This window comes from Carassius carassius, chromosome 19 (assembly GCF_963082965.1).
Source record: "Carassius carassius chromosome 19, fCarCar2.1, whole genome shotgun sequence".
Taxonomy (NCBI): domain Eukaryota; kingdom Metazoa; phylum Chordata; class Actinopteri; order Cypriniformes; family Cyprinidae; genus Carassius; species Carassius carassius.
In genome coordinates this window covers 6,328,489-6,345,251 of record NC_081773.1, presented here as the reverse complement: position 1 = coordinate 6,345,251, position 16,763 = coordinate 6,328,489, and the positions used below count along the sequence as shown (strand labels likewise).

General features: G+C 39.3%; 2 protein-coding genes across 4 annotated transcripts in view; one reads left to right on the top strand and one right to left on the bottom strand.

Moving 5' to 3' along the window:
• The window catches only part of LOC132094942 (TSC22 domain family protein 1-like), a 48,927-nt gene extending 37,773 nt beyond the window's left edge, over window positions 1-11,154 (top strand). Inside the window, exons 1-3 of one of the 3 annotated variants that reach the window (XM_059499640.1) lie at window positions 2,852-3,301; window positions 8,365-8,416; window positions 9,874-11,154. In XM_059499640.1, the coding sequence (XP_059355623.1) occupies window positions 3,135-3,301; window positions 8,365-8,416; window positions 9,874-10,128 (474 nt within the window). In that variant the 5' untranslated portion in view covers window positions 2,852-3,134 and the 3' untranslated portion in view covers window positions 10,129-11,154. Of the gene's footprint in view, window positions 1-2,851; window positions 3,302-7,551; window positions 7,905-8,364; window positions 8,417-9,873 lie in introns of those variants that run through there. The other 2 variants (XM_059499641.1, XM_059499639.1) reach the window with 2 other exon arrangements.
• Window positions 11,155-11,850: 696 nt separating this feature from the next.
• On the bottom strand, window positions 11,851-15,580 carry LOC132094661 (stress-associated endoplasmic reticulum protein 2). The gene is made up of 3 exons (XM_059499326.1): window positions 15,299-15,580; window positions 12,289-12,361; window positions 11,851-12,178 (listed from the first exon to the last, which is right to left on the bottom strand). The coding sequence occupies exons 1-3, from the start codon at window positions 15,380-15,382 to the stop codon at window positions 12,138-12,140; spliced, it is 198 nt and encodes a 65-aa protein (XP_059355309.1). The 5' UTR covers window positions 15,383-15,580; the 3' UTR covers window positions 11,851-12,137.
• Between the last annotated feature and the right edge of the window lie 1,183 nt (window positions 15,581-16,763).

The window sequence follows — 16,763 nt, the reverse complement described above, 5'->3', positions numbered from 1 at the left end:
AAATTCTATTGTCTTAATAATAAACACAAAATTATTTTATATTATCTAAAAAAAGTTTTCAATAAAATTAAATGCATTTTAAATAAATTTACAATTAAATAAAACCAATTTAATTGTATATAAAATGTTTATAAATTTTTTTTGTAGTGACAAGAACAGGCCAACTTTGACATACCAAGTTTTCATTTATGGTATCAGTCCGACATAATATTGCCACATCTTGACAGTGTCTGCAAACATACTGAAAAGTCCACAAATCGCATTAGGAGCTTGAGTGGAAGTAATGCTCATGCTTGACTGGCCGACTACATCAAGAACATCGTGTACAATGTAAACAACCCCCCTCTCAAATCCCCCTCGATTCGCCTACATCCCAGCTATTGTCTCACTCGATCAGCCCCAACGAACTGGAGCTTAACCGCAACATCAATGGCTGCCTGTCTCCGACAGTCTTCAGTGTACTACTGAAGCGTTCTCTTTCAAAAAGTGCTCTTATACAGCAGCGAATCCATTAATGCTACAGTATATTGCATGCTAAGGTGCTATAAGCATCGCACAATGCAAAATAAAATGACTGCGTGAATATCCAGAGTCTAACGTCTCAACAGTGCCTCGTCTGTCACTTTATATAAAGGCTACAGTGCTTCCAGACAAAAGAAGAGGGTGGACCAGTGCGGATTTGGTGCGTATAACTGTGGCAAGGGAAGAAGGCTTCTACTATTCTAGCCACAGGCCTTTGTGCTTTCTGTAGTGGAAACGACTTCAATGAATCATCCCGGGTCTTTTCTGTGCCCCTTTTGCTTTTGGGCTAATCCTGATAATTCCAGATTTCACTCCACATTACTTATACCTGTTTCTTCTGTGTGCAAACTACTAGCACAGTAGTTATTACATAACTGTAAATGCATTAGGTTGTCGATTGTTCGCACGTCCCTAAATGCTGGAGGAACATGCCACTCTACGGAAAATAAAACCACTGCTCACAAACCTGTGGGACCAACCGAAGCAACTTTTGTTCCATTTTCCATTTTAAAAGGCACATTGCGCCTATAATCGCTGCTAAAATTCATTTCATTAGGAGTGAATTGCGGAATTTTTAAATGCACAGCCATCTCTTCTTAGAAAAGTGCTGCGGTATCAAGTCATACAGTTCAGTTAAATGCACACATGCTTCTTTTCTTGCTCATGGAGTGAAACTTGCTGAGGTTGTCCAGTCTATTCTGTGTGTGCTGCACTGTCAGAGTTGGAGCTGGAGAATACAGGATGAAGCTCTGTTGTCCAACCTGCTGCTGTCAGCCCAATTGGCAAAATGGCACGTTCTCTCACGCAACGGGGCAACGTGTTGAAATCCCACAATGTGATCTCACCGATCTTCCAGCTGTACCACGGGTTCATGAGATGTGCCTCCTGGACAAGTTTGCCATCATGCAAACTTCAGTGATCTTCCATAATTATAATGTTTTATTTATTTATTTATTTATTTTCAACTTGTGTAGCAGTATGCAGGGTACACATTCAGAGTCCTGATTTGTGTTAAGTTGGTGGAAAAATCCAGGCATTGTGAAATGTGGCAAAAACATCAAGTAGGTTGAGGTTGAAGACTGTGGAGAATGGCATCTGCACTCTGACTCTCAGATAAGTTACAGACGCTGAGGGTGGCCGGTTGCCTAGTGCCTGTCTAAATGCACTATTTGAAATGCGTAACCTTTCTATAAGTTTTCGTGACTCTTGAGTCTTGGGGGCTGCTGACGGCGTCCTAATCTGCAGCTCCTGCATGGTCTCAATTTCAGCCCAACTCTCTGCGAAACTCTCCAAGCACTTATTCAAATATTGTTTGCCTATTTTACATGTAAATATTGAGGCTGGCCAGTTTTCAGACAAGGGCTGTCATGATTACGAAACTTGCTGCCGATAAATGGTCGCTCATGTCATTTGCAGCGCAAACTTAATACACATACACCGTTTAATTACAATGAATTTAAACGCACAAGATGTCTGATTTCCTGTAAGGCTTTGTGAACAAATGTTAACCATGGTAGACTGGCCTGAATATCAGTTTAATAAAATTACATTTTATTGTTTGTTCTATAGAACAATTTTTGTTCTTAAAAAAGAAAGAAACTCAGTAACAAAGTAGAAAAGTTTAAAATAGTATTTGTTTTGTAAATGTTTTATTTACAGTTTTGAAAAATCATTAAGGATTTCTTTAGCTCTGTGAAAAATAAGTGCTGAAATATTAATTATTAAATAACGCGACTGAAATTTAAAGAGCAGTGATTGTGAATGTTGCAGACTGTTGTGATCAGCTGATTATGTAATTGGCCACAGGCCTATTGAAATGTGCTATACAAATAAACTTGCCTTGTAGACAGTGTAATGCAGTGATTCAAATCCAGAAACAAAGTCATCTTTCCAGTATGAGAGATTTAGATTCTGAAATATTATGAAAGCTTGATTTAATGTCTCTAAGCTTCAGTCAGTCAAGTATTCATTCTGATCAGCTGTTTGTTGCCCACAGAAAGACATGTAAGCACAGGAGCCTCAGTGCCATTCAGAGCTCTCACTGAGTGTTATTTGAACAGGTAAAATCCCTGCCATTGTTGGGATCCGTATTGTTTTTTTTACTGCGAGCAGCCTAAGCTGCAGAGACGTGTGTGTGTTTCACCAGCCGCACACGCTGTAAGCCTGAATCAGGCTACGATACTGATGGGAAGTGACAAGATAAGTCCCGGCTCAAGTGCAGGGGCCCGTCTCTTCTCTCCACAGGGGAAAAATGCACGCTTCTGTGCTGGGAAAAGAAAAGAGGGAAAAAAACATGGGGACAGGATAGCCGTTGAGGGTTGTGAGGATGGCATGCTCCTCGAGAGCATGGGTGCGTGCGAGAAGCCATCATTTGGAATATTTTAATCTCTGTTGCTGGTTTATGTAACAGTCACGTGACCCATCAATGACGTGACATCACAGCTTGCCCTAGTCTTGTTTTCACTCAATCGTTCACGAATCTCCCTGTAAGATGCACAAAGGCAGTACGGGGGACAGGACCACAGAGCGTTTACCAGGCCTTGTGAGTGTTTAGCCTTTACTACTGCTGGAGAAGAGAAAGGGAGCCAAACGGTGGCCATGCCTCTTTGTGCATGTGCCCGTGTGTGTGTTTGAGCCTTGTGAGGAATAGAGGAGCAAGTTCTGTGTTCGGAGGACCACTGATTGACACATCAATGAGAGAAACAGTCCTCCAAGTTCACGGCCGAGACGAAATGGCCATGAAGCTATTGTTCTGGGAGTTAGAGCAGCATTTGAAAAGGTAAAGTGTGTTTTACACTGCCTGGACTTTATTCCACATAGAGCATTTTCTGTTCATGTGCTTTATTTGGAAGATATTTTAGTTTGATTCATTTGACATGTATGAAAGGTATGGCTCCATTACTTAGAGAGTCTCAGGAGGTCTTTGTTCCTCTGGGCATCAAATGTGTGTCAGATTAATTTGGTCATTTTAATGAGGAGATCGTGTTCAGTATTTATTTTTACATTGTACATGTAGAGAATAAAAATTGAGGAAATCAAAGTACATTGAGTTACAGAAAGAAGTGTTTTTAGTTCCAAATAGTATTATTATATACTACTTCCAAATAGTAGTATATAGACAGTCTATGCATCTCCATAATTGTATTGTTTCCTGTGAGATGTCATTTGATCTCATGAACTTACATTTGCGTTTGGCAGATTATTTAATCTAACAACGATTTGCGTTGCTTTCAACGTCATGCATTCCCTGCGATTCGAACCCATGATGTTTCTACTGCCATGCTCTGCTGTTTGAGGTTACGTTTACATTAGTACGTTTACGTTTTAAAAAACGCATAACGTTTGCCACTTTTTTGCCTGTCGTTTAAACAATTCTGGCATTTTTGACCCCCGGAAACTAAGACTTTGAAAAAACTGCAGACCCTGTTTTAGTGTGAAAATTAATTTAGTTGCGTTTTCAGTGTAAACGGACCAAAACGGAGACTCTTGAAAACGATGGCATGGCTGCCCACATTCGCTCTGCGTATCTTTGACGACCGTGTAAACAATAACATCACGCTCATTGTTGTAGCCATAGATATGTAGAGGTAGATGCCCCATTCGACCGCTCCAAGCATGTAGATGCATCCGGCATCTAAATGAAAGGGAATCTACATATACAAAATCTATGATTGTACCTGCATGAATGGTCATGTGACATTCGTTTTACGGTATTGTAGTGTGGACTGAGATAGTTTCTGAATTGCTGTGAAAACGCCGTTTTAAAACGAAAACACACAAGTATAAACAGGGCCTGAGCTACGGTCAAACTTCTGGTGTAAATGGTAGATGGATGATTTGTTCTGTTGAGCTTTGCTCCAGGTTTGCTCCAGGTGTCTCATCTGGAGTTGTGTGCCATGGCCTTTTAATTGTGGCTGTGACTGAGATGGCGAAGCTGTCTGTAAATAAGTAGGTTGTGTCGAGTTGAGCGCTCTGAATGGTGGTAGTGTGAGGTCAGGTCATGGACGGCAGAGGTATATTTGGACTCCGTAATTGCTTAAATCCACTTTCAGTCAAAGAGCCTGGAACAGCTAACAGCTTCCTGAGCTTCTTAGGTTTGAGCTTGGTTTGGTGTGCCGCCGCTGCACTTAATTAGGATAAGTGATCTATTTATACTGGACGCAAGTGTACACTTTCAGCGGTGCTGAACCCCACTCATGTTTTCAAAGCTTTGTGTCAATCATGAGCTGGACTTGAGCAGTGTTTCAGAAGAACAGAGGATATCGGTTGTCATTTGGCAGGAAATGATGTGCTCCAGTGAGCGTATTGAAGCATTCCTCTGTGTTTACCGGGTGGGTGTTACACCACCTTTTATTATGGCTTGTGGCTTGGCATATAGGTACACACCTTTACAGCAGGACCGAAAATATGGAAACTTACCTAACCACAATCATTACTCGAGGCAACATTGTTGATGCAACGGTGTGCTGTGAAATATTCACATCTTTTATGCAAATTATGAAATATTACACATCTGTTTATCAGAAATGTTAGAATCAGGACTGCAAACGGACTCTCAACTGATTAATCTGGGATCTTTTCTCATGTTATAAACCATATCTGATCATATACAATCAGATGATTAAGGATGCAGAAGAAACCCTTTCAAAGGCGATACAAGACCTGATCACCCTGTTTATTTTGTGATGTCCAGCTGATTGAAAAACTGAATATATATCTTTTTCTCTGTAGACTAATGTTTGTGGTTAATTTGAGATTTTCTTTTTTCTAATTCATCCACCTAGTCTGCTTCCCTATGCTTGTAAATACAGTTTAGTCACAGTATAATAATTATCAATGGATCTTTTCTTCCATATTGTGATGTACATCTGAATGAAATGGATTATGGAAGAGATATCGCTTGTTGCTTGAATGGGTATCTGAATGCGAGCTTGAAATTTACTACAAGAACAGGGCGGTTTATATAAACAAAATGATTGTTTTAAAGTCTAAAGTTTCATTGGAAGATCATTTTGATTAAGAATTATGAGGTCAAAAACTATAAAAGGAAACAAACATGCGTGGATGAGTTCTTCACAATAAGATTGATGCTTTAGAAGCTTTATATGTAAAGCTTGTTATCATTTAAAGAGAAAGATTTAGTTTTGAGATATAGTTGCATCACCATTGATTGAAAGAGATAATTGTCATGTTGAATAAGTGTGCTTGGGTTTAGTTTGATAATTTCTCTTCTGTACTCTTAAGTAGGGGTGTAACGGTACCTGTATTCGTACCGGACCGTTTCGGTACAAGGCTTTCGGTACGGTGCACATGTGTACCGAATGACCGAATGCAATATTTTGTACGCGGAACATTTTCGTGTTTCCAAACGAACATATTAAGTGGCGGAAGTCTCCTCGTTTAGTGCAAATCCCACCCTGCAGCTGATTCTAAGGCCGGTGACACACTGGCTGCGTGGCGTGAGCGTGGCGTTTCTGCTGCGTGTCAGTTGCGTGGCGGCTGCTTCGCGTTTTCTGTGTCTTTACACACCAGAATCGTGTCTGACACGGCGCTGGCGCGCTGCTGCTACTGTAGGTGACATAGAGGGAGACCGCTGACAGACCAGGATCTTGTCTTCACGACAACAATATCTATACTTCATGTTGAGCATAAATATAAAGCCTACTGATAAAGGACACCGTCGACAGTATTGACGGCAAAATAGACTATGTTTGACAGGTGCAATATGCCAGTGTGTCACCGGCCTAAGGTTTTCAAAAGGCATCACGCGAGTGTGAACATAACTACAACTAGGAAAAAAACGATTGTAATTCAAACGCAGCTCCCGTCGGCATTTAAACAAACCTTTGCTCTTAATTCCGATCGGCCCATTTTATTATATGATATTGGTTTGAGACTGAGAGTATTTTATTTAGTGGAGAACTTTGCAGCAGTACTTTATTTCTTATTCTTTTTTTATTTTATATATATTTTATTAAAAAGTATTTAAAAGTGTAAACAAATTGTTAAAAAAAGTTTATAGTAAGGAACAACCTGCAGTTTAATGTTTGCATTTCTTTCCCTTACTGTACCGAAAATGAATCGAACCGTGACTTTAAAACCAAGGTACGTACCGAACCGTGATTTTTGCGTACCGTTACACCTCTACTCTTAAGCTTTGCAAACCAAACACATGTCCATAATATGAAGCACGCTGATGTGTAGTTAAAAATGTTAATTAAAGATCACATGAGATTAGTTAGCTGCACCTAAATCACAGGGGACTGAGTTTCATCTAAACATGCTGGAGCTTTAAGGTCTGAGTTTTCAGTCACCCTGGAGTGCCATGAACCCAGAAAACAAGAGTAAAAATAATAGGTATGTTTCAAAATGTATTGCTAAATGGGGTTCATTTAATAATCTGATAAATTTCTAGTTCAAAAGTTAGTATTTAAAGGTAACAGTAATTTAATCTGGATTATACTTCATTATTTTAAATTATTATTATTTATAATCGGGAGTCCCAGGATGGCTGATGGTCCTGTTGGGAATCCTTGAATGTTTTAAAAGTTAAAACTCGCCTGTTTTTAGGGATCCACTCCACTGCAATTCCGCTGTTTGCCGAAATACGGCGACATGCACACACTGTGCTTAAAAGCATTAATTCCCCTTCAAATAATGTTCTGCCCGTGTATATATTAAAACCAAATAGACTGGAAAACATTTTTGGTGGAAGTAGTATTTATTATATTTTTCACATAAGGTTTTGCAATAACAAAATGAAGAAGCGGTGATTATTCCTGCCTGGATTCTGTGCTCAAATATAGATGCTGAGTAATAGAAATGGGCTGTTAAAAGCTGTTGGTGCCTTGAGATTTTTGATGGTAATAACATCAACTCGCTCCAAGCGGAATGTCTTATAAGGCAAGTGGAGTTTGAATAAATTATCCAGAGCGAGTCGGAAGAGCGTCAAAGGGGCGTGGCATCATAGATTATCCAAAATATTTCTCGCTCTCCGCCAATAGCGCGCCTAGCAGCGCTGATGTGAAATAAATTATGCAAATAGCCCAGGCTGCAGATATTCCCCAGCGCAGAGATGAGCTGACCTTGGAGTTTCTTTGTGTCGCGGCACTGGATGTACGGTCTCCTGATAAAGCGAGCTTTTCTGCTGGAGTCACGGCATAATATTCCTGCAAACGCACACAAAGGATGTAATGCTCCAGAGGCTGTAGGAAGGACACGCGTTCGCTTCCCTGCGCGATCTCTGATGGACGCTATAGCATGAATTCTCCATGCTATTCCGTGGCGATGGATCTTGGTGTTTGTCAGCTTAGAAACTTCTCGATATCTTTCCTCTCGTCGTTATTGGGGACCGAGACTTCGTCCGTCAAGCTCGACAATAGGTAAAACGTCAGACTCGTGCTCGTAATATTCCGTCAATAAGCTAAAGCTCGTTCACGAGAGTCCGCGTTCAGTGCAAAATACAAGCGTTGAACGCGCAAAGACGCGACGCGGTGCTGTTTTAGAGAATCTGGGTCATTTAATATTATAGCTGAATGTTTTTAATGCTGGTTTGTGGTTAAAAGCCTAAGCTGTGAGCAGCTCGCCTGCTCTTTCAGTTCACTCAGAGATGATGCTGAAGGCAGCTTTGAATGTACAAAACGTAACGTTACCTTTTTGAATAAACAGACGCAGAGTTATCACGTTCTAGAGATTTCCATAGAAATACATAGTGTGTAAGTTACTATTACACAATGATTTTCGATATCTCATGTGTTTGTGACGATATTTTGTTGACGTTGTCATGGTTTCTTGTGGTGTATTTAAGCAGTGAAGTAACGATTCTCTCTCTTTCCCTCACAGCTCATCGGGTGCCAGTGTGGTGGCCATAGACAACAAAATTGAACAAGCGATGGTAAGTCATCCTGGCTTTCCCATCATAAACATTGCATATCCTAACAGATATTGTGTTTACATGCCGTAAGAAGGCTTTCGAGTTGCATCAGTGTCGCTGGAATGAATTATGTAATCATTATCAAACGACTGTTGCTCTTGTCATTGTGACAGCGTCGATATTCTGCCGCTTTCATTGTTCATTCGCGATAGGCTAAGTTTAGTCCAAAGTAAAAAAGCTAATAAAAAACGAGCGAAGAGTTTGGTGTTTGTTTGCCGACTTGCCTGGGTTTTGTCTGCGTACTCACGCGATCTGTGTGCCTTGTTACTGTTGCTAGGCAAACCCCAAAGCTTTTACTCCTAGTTATAAATATCTCGGCTTCTGATTGGCCTGACGCGCTGTGGGACGGCCATTTTGTTGGTTTGGTGACGGCATAAAGGGGGGTGGGGGATTGTGGGTGGCGAGTGGGATGCAGGTTAGAGCTTTTCAAGGATTTACTCAAATGGTGAACGCAGCATCTCTCAGTAGATTGTGGTTTCTGCACGATATGTGACCCCGGAGAACAAAACCGTGATAAGTTGCACAGGAGTATTTGTAGCAACAGCCAACAATACATTATATGGGTCCGTCCTTTTATACCAAAAACCATTAGTATGTTACGTAAAGATCATGTTCCATTAAGATACGCTGTAAATTTCCTACCGTAAATGTATCATTTTTGATAAGTAATATGCATTGCTAAGAACTTCATTTGGACAACTTTAAAGGGGATTTTCTCAGTATTTAGATTTTTTTCACCCTCAGATTCCTAACAAACCATTAATCAGTAGAAAGCTTATTTATTCAGCTATCAGATGATGTATAAGGGTGTACTCGAGCCCGAGCATTATCCCCCCCGGCCTGCACTCACACTTGCAGTAAACTTTCCAGGCCGGAGCACGCTTATGTCATGTATGAGATAACGGAGAAAACCACTTTCGCTAATATTCTGCCGGATAATTAATGATAATGAAATTATAATTTATGCTGTGCATTGATTTTCACTTGTATGTATCAGACAATTATTACAGAGACCGCTGAGGTTAATTAAATAATTTGCAGATATTTACTCGCAAGCTACATTTCCTGTTCATCCAATACAGTAGGAATCAGAAGCATTGTAAACCTAAATATACTTGATTGAATTCAGTTTATTGAAAACTGTAGTGTAGTAGTAATAGAATATGTTTGCGGCACGGAGCGCTCACACTAGTCAAACGAACCGGGCTTTGGGGGTCAAACGTGCTCGAGCATGGTTCAAAACGGCTGGGGCGAGTGCACCCTAAATCTCAATTTCAAAAAATGCACCCTTATGTGACCCTTTATAGTCCAGGGTCACATATGATGCATGTAAAAGAATGAATCTAATACACAGATGTTTTGCTTTGAATAAACGAAAAAAAATAAGGTTTGAAAATAACACTGTTGTCCTCTTTCAGGATCTGGTGAAGAGTCACCTGATGTACGCGGTCCGTGAAGAGGTGGAGGTGTTGAAGGAACAGATTAAGGAGCTGATTGAGAGAAACTCTCAGCTGGAGCAGGAGAACAACCTGCTGAAGAACCTGGCCAGTCCGGAGCAGCTCGCACAGTTCCAGGCACAGGTCCAGAGCGGCTCTCCTCCGCCGCCGTCCTCCACGCAGACTCCTGCCCCGCCGGCCCAACTCACAGCACAGACCTCCGGCCCGTCCGCGTAGCACCCAGCCAGAGCTGCTGTTAAGGGTGACGAGTGGCTCGAGACGGACTGAACAAACATGCCTCACTCACACATTAGACTGACGAAATTTGCACACCTTTCAAAACTTGACAAATGTCAAACTGAGGTGATTTACACGCCAGTGACAATCCAGTTGGTGGGACGTTGCCAAAATCCACGGAATGTGATGGTCAGGAAGAAAACGATCCTGGAGGACGTGATATAAAGAATCACTGTGCCTGTGTCTGAAGTCCCCATGGTTTTCAGTCTAGTGTCTCCCTTCCCTTTGTAGTGTACATGCTGACTGTGAGCTTCTAATAAAGCAAGCACTTTTACGGTGACGAATGTGACGAGGCTTTGAAGGGCTGCCGATCTGTGCCCCAGCTGGCATGGGGACGGCAGACTCATTGACTTCCACAGCTGCATTGGTGTAATCATGACACTTTTTGTTTTTTGGATGAAGAAAACGAGGAGGGATGATGCTTCAGATCCTCATTCGTTCTCTGTGCCGTGAGAATGGCAGATGAGCTGAAATGCGAGGTGGACCGACTGTATATTATTGTATGATTAATGTAAGTATTTTGTAAAATAGCGATGTGAAGCGGTTAAAGAGACACTATATAGGTTGTACAGATTTAAGGTAGTTGGCTTACCCAAGAGACATCATCCTTTTTTTTTTAATGCCATTAAGCGGGATCGATCTTACGATATTTATCTGACAGATAGAAACTACTCATCTAACGCCTCCTGTACACTACTTTGTTCCCTTGAGATGATTTTGAAGTATTACACCCATGTGATTTCTGTTTTCAGTTTGGACAGTGAAGTATTCTGGATCAATCTTTGAACTTAGTTACTCTCGACTATCATATAGCTGACATGGATTTGCATTGTGTACAACTCGTATGCTTATGTTCTGTGCATGTTCTCCAAACCAGGAGATAAGTTGTAAAATACTGTAATTGCACTTGCCAGTTGCTTTTCACAACTCTCAATAAAGTCATGTTTGTGAACACCGTTGAGAAAAGTCCTTGAGATGCTTTCGCTTACCGTTTTTTTTTCTTCTGAAAAATCGGTTTATTAAAGACATGATTAAAACCGATGAATTGACAGATCTCTGGCATACATCTTGAGTGTAAATGATTAGCGTAAGGTATTAATAACATGAATTATGTGATGTATGAAGATATTAAAACTCAAATGAATGTACTGTATACATGAATTGTTCACTCTTTGATCATAAAGTGGTGTTCACAGCATTACTATGAAAAGTTAATCAAATTGCATTATTTTGTTGATCTTCATAGTACTGTTCATAATTTAATCATAAACCGTACAATGCATAATGGTTCTATATGGATGGAGGGAATCTAAAAAGTCCTTTATTGTGACTTGTAAAATCTAAACACTGACTGATTTTAAAGTAACTGCTTTCTTCTCAATCCATGTTTTCTTCTGAACTACAAAGCTAGAAAACTGATGTTCAATGAACAAGAACCAAATCTCACAGGTTGCAGATTAAAATCCAGATGAACCATAAATTTCATAAAGATCTCTGATTGTTATCCGCTCCAATAGGATTGTCTATACACTTAATGTTCTGTCTGCTAATTTTACACAACAAATGTACATTTTTACATCTGCTGTAACATTCATGAAAGTTCGCATAAAAAATAAACAAAAAAATTGGTTTAAAAAAAAAAAGCAAAATGTAGACGAGTCATTATCCAAATGTGTTTGACGTTTATTTGAAAAAGGCTCACGCAAACACAGTTAAATAGAGAAATAGATCATGGCAATCATCAATCAAATAAATATGACAAAAATGATAAGATAAGTCAACAACAACAATGGTTTTGTAGAAAAGCATGTGCTCCCTTCCTCCAGGGACACTGTAAACATGGGTGACAATGTCATGTAGTATTGTACACTAGATCCAGCTCAGCATACAAGCCTCTGACCCACAAACACAATCAGTCTGTCTTCAGATTGTGTCCAGTCCCCCAAAAATCACATTCCCATTCGGATACTCTGAATTATCTGAAAGATGGCTGAAAACAAACAAACAAAAAAACGTATTAGTTTATTAATACAAAAAACCTGGGAAGCTTAATAGCAAGCAGCAAACTGTATATTCCATAAAATACAAATTTAATATTACCTGATCCACAAACAACAAATACAAAGAGTGCCAAAAGCCATGGCCCCACCGGATATTTCTCCTCCTGTGGTCGCTGGAACAGTCAAAGTCAAAGTGTTTCAGAAACCAAATATATTCCACAAACAAAATATGGTCAGGAATGTCTATAAATCTGTTTACACATGACACAAATGTCTACATAGTGTCACAGAAACAGAAAGAAAACAAACACTTGAAGACTCTGTGTTGTGTTTGTCTGTACACTAAACTCTATATTTAAATTAGTATTTATTAATTTTGCTGTTATGCAATCAATTACATGACTATATATATATATATATATATATATACAGTACAGACCAAAAGTTTGTACACACCTTCTCATTCAAAGAGTTTTTATTTTCATGACTATGAAAATTGTAGAGTCACACTGAAGGCATCAAGGGCTATTTGACCAAGAAGGAGAGTGATGGGGTGCTGCGCCAGATGACCTGGCCTCCACAGTCACCAGACCTGAACCCAATCGAGATGGTTTAGGGGTGAGCTGGACCGCAGACAGAAGGCAAAAGGGCCAACAAGTGCTAAGCATCTCTCTGGGAACTCCTTCAAGACTGTTGGAAGACCATTTCAGGTGACTACCTCTTGAAGCTCATCAAGAGAATGCCAAGAGTGTGCAAAGCAGTAATCAAAGCAAAAGGTGGCTACTTTAAAGAATCTAGAATATGACATATTTTCAGTTGTTTCACACTTTTTTGTTATGTATATAATTCCATATATAATTCCACATGTGTTAATTCATAGTTTTGATGCCTTCAGTGTGAATCTACAATTTTCAGGCATGAAAATAAAGAAAACTCTTTGAATGAGAAGGTGTGTCCAAACTTTTGGTCTGTACTGTATATATATATATATATATATATATATATATATATATATATATATATATATATATATATATATATATATATATATATATGTGTGTGTGTGTGTGTATGTTTATGTGGTTTATGATGACACAAATTTGTGTAATGACTACTGTATGACAGGTATTACAACAAGAAGGTAATTTATGAGGACATTTTCAGTGTCCCCTTAATTCAAAAGGCTTATCAATCATTCAGAATGAATATTTATCTGAAAATGCTAAAGTTTCCTGTGAGGGGTAGGTTTAGATGTAAGGTTGGTGTAGGGCGATAGAAAATACAGTTTGTACAGTATAAAAACCATTACGCCCATGGAAACTCCCCATAAACCATGAAAAAACATTTGGCGAAGTTTCGGTAGTGGCGTTTTTGTTGTTGTTTTTTGTTATTCCCTAAAATTGTCACTGTTTCGGTAGTGACAACAGATAATCCTTTATTTGGGGGAGTAAATACAATTTTAATACAGTTATGCAATTTTTTAGTACTGTATTTTAGTATGTTTTTAGTAGTGTTGTAAAATTCTGAAATACCCAAACATTACTGTCACTACCACTAGTTTGAATATTCATAAAATACTAATTGTTTTTGAGTTACCTCTAAAAACATTTGAATAAAATAGCAAAACCTATATTTACAAGGTAGATGTAAACAAACTCTTAATAGGTCAGTGTAGCCCTTCTTATTAAATGATAATTCGCTAGTGACAAATTTGGGGAGAGGAAAAATATTCCAAAACTTTTAGAAAATACAATATGAGAATTAACTGCACAATCAATCATATATTATTATTTGCATACATACAAAATTTGAGGAAAAGACACATTTTGTTTCCAACCTTGACGGCCCATATATATACAGAGGGGCTCGAAAGTTGTGGAAACTTTTGGAATTTGAAGGTCAAGGTTAATTGTACTTAATTTGTTTTCTGGGAAACACACAAGTATCTTCTGTTGCTTACGAATGGCAGAACTAAATGAAAAAAAATAATATTTCAACAAGATAAGAAAAATTTGGCCATCTTCATCGTGTTCAAAAGTTTTCACCCCCCAACTCTTAATGCATCTTGTTTCCTTCTGGAGCATCAGTGAATGTTTGAACCTTTTTTAATAGTTGTGTTTGAGTCCCTCAACTGTCCTCAGTGTGAAAAGATGTATCTCAAAATCACACAGTTACTGCTGGAAAGGGTTCAATTATGCAAAGATGCTGGAAAACTGAAGAATCTGCAGGACCTTAAAGATTTTTCTGAAGAACAGTTCTCAGTTTAACTGTTCAGAACAAACAAGGGACTCATGAACACCCATCACAAAACAGGAAGACAGTCGTGGATCATCAGGTAAACACACACAGTAAGAACCAAGGGTTCCCAAACTTTTGAAGGGGGTTATTTTAATAATTTCAGCATTTTTGTGTGTTTTGGTCTAAATGTAAACATCTTTTATGTACAATATCTTACTCAGGACAGTACTAAATAAAAAATAGCCTGCATTTATTATGATCTCTCTTATTTTTTGAAAATCATTCACATTTTCACAGATTCTGCAAGGGGTGCCCAAACTCTCGAGCCCCACTGTGTGTATTCTGGACGTTACACGTTATTATTATTAACATTCTTCATCATGGGATGTTCATCATGCTTTAACCCTTGAACACAAACGCATCGGATGCTTTCACTGACGCCTGAGGCAGAGGTTGTGACCCAGTTAACCTGCACCTTTACTAGCGACGGTCAGATTAGTTAAGCGCACCTGTCGCCAGCTCGTGACTGTCGCCATGGCAACAACATAGGCGTCAACCTTAACCGAATCTGGTTTATATCGTGCTTCTCGACTCATAAAGACAACTGAGCAGATTGTGATTATGTAAAACAATAGCAATCGCTTGCGAATTAAGCCTAATTTAAGAGCATCCACGATACCGAAAAGAATTAACCTTAGGTGAAGTATTAACTTAGACTCGCCTCGTATGATGTCTGAATAAATCAGCATCTTTAAAAACCGACGATGTCCTCGAAGCGTGTCTCAAATCATGCAGGTAAACACGAAATCCACACAGAAAAGCCACGATCTCCATTCATCTGCATGTATTCAGTCGACAAATGCTTGTCTTACCAGGGTCTTCGCCACGTTCCCCCTCTGAGTGATGTTTTTGCTGTGCTTCTCGTTTGCCATCCGGATTCTCTGTTTTGCTACCATCTTCCGAGCCAGCGTAAAAAGGTATGAAATAAACGCTGCTGTAGATCAAATAGGCCTATGTTGCTTTATGTGAGGTGACGCTTCAGTCCCCTTCCCTGCACCTGCTCCCCTAAACCGAGCTCTGGGGGACGGAAGTGCGCCTCCATGTAGACGAACAACGTCTAGAGGGACGAGCTCGCTATTGATCTCCCAGCTCCAGTAAACTAAGCATTGTTATTTCTTGCTAATATTTTTGTATCTACAAATTAAGTAAAGACTTGATATATGGCCAATCAAACCCCAATGTCGATACGACATAAATAACACAATATTTGAATAATATATTAAAGTGATATTAAATTAAATAAACATGCAATTCCCTGTTGGGATATCCGGCTCAAACTGGTAGTTGTTTTGAAACATTGAATGTTCCATCTGTTGCTGATCCAAACCATGAACTAATCATGGTTATCCAAGACCGTCACGAGCAGGTCTAAGTTGGACACTAGTTGGCGGAAGCTGTTCAGCTGTTCAAGGATGGTCATTATAGTTTGTCCAAGATGGTCACTAGCTGAACCAAGCTGACTATGGCTTTTCCAGAATGGTCACTAGCTGGTTTAAACTGGTTAGAGCTGGCCCAAGATGGCCAAAGCTGTTCCGGCATGGTCAGTAGATGGTCCAAGCTGAGCATAGCTGTTCCAGAAAGGCAATTAGCTAATCCAAGATGGTTATAAACTGGATCAGGCTGGTTATAGCAGTTCCAGAATGGTTATTATCTGTCCTAAGATGGTCAATAGCCAAGCTGACCATGGGATTTCCAGAATGGCCTTTAGCTAGTCCAAGACGGTTGCAAGCTGTACCAAGCCAACCATGGCTTTGAATGGTCACTACCTGGTCTAAACTGGTTATTAGCTGGTCCATGATTATCCCTAGCGGGGCCAAGCTGGCCATAGCTCTTCAAGAATGGATAGCTGTTCCAGGATGGCCATAGCTGGTCTAGGATGGTTATTAGCTTTTCCAAGATGATCTTGGCTGTTCCAGGATGGTTGGGAAGGTTACTTTGATCTAATAGGTCACAGATTACAAGTTACGTTATTTAAAATATAATAAGTAGTGTAACTATTTAAATGACTTGTTAAAATGTAATTGATTGTTTTCATTACTTTTCTAAATTTGAAAATAATTTTATTCTACATTTAAACCAGTCAGGGTTAACCTTACAGTAGTAAGCTATACTCAACAATGATTACTCTCATCACTTGAATGAAAGATTATAATAACTTAATTTTAAAGCACAGCCAAATCAGACTATAACATCTCTTTTTTTTCACTTATAGATTGTTCTGAGGTTAAATACAGATTTAAATCATATAGTTTAATAGTTACGATACTGTTTTTGAAA

Excerpts from the sequence above, each read along its gene's own strand:
- LOC132094661 (XM_059499326.1), bottom strand. The coding sequence starts at position 15,382 with ATGGTAGCAAAACAGAGAATCCGGATGGCAAACGAGAAGCACAGCAAA. Across the intron at positions 12,362-15,298 it reads GGAACGTGGCGAAGACCCTG|CGACCACAGGAGGAGAAATA; the intron begins GTAAGACAAGCA and ends TGACTGTTCCAG. Across the intron at positions 12,179-12,288 it reads ATTTGTTGTTTGTGGATCAG|CCATCTTTCAGATAATTCAG; the intron begins GTAATATTAAAT and ends GTTTGTTTTCAG.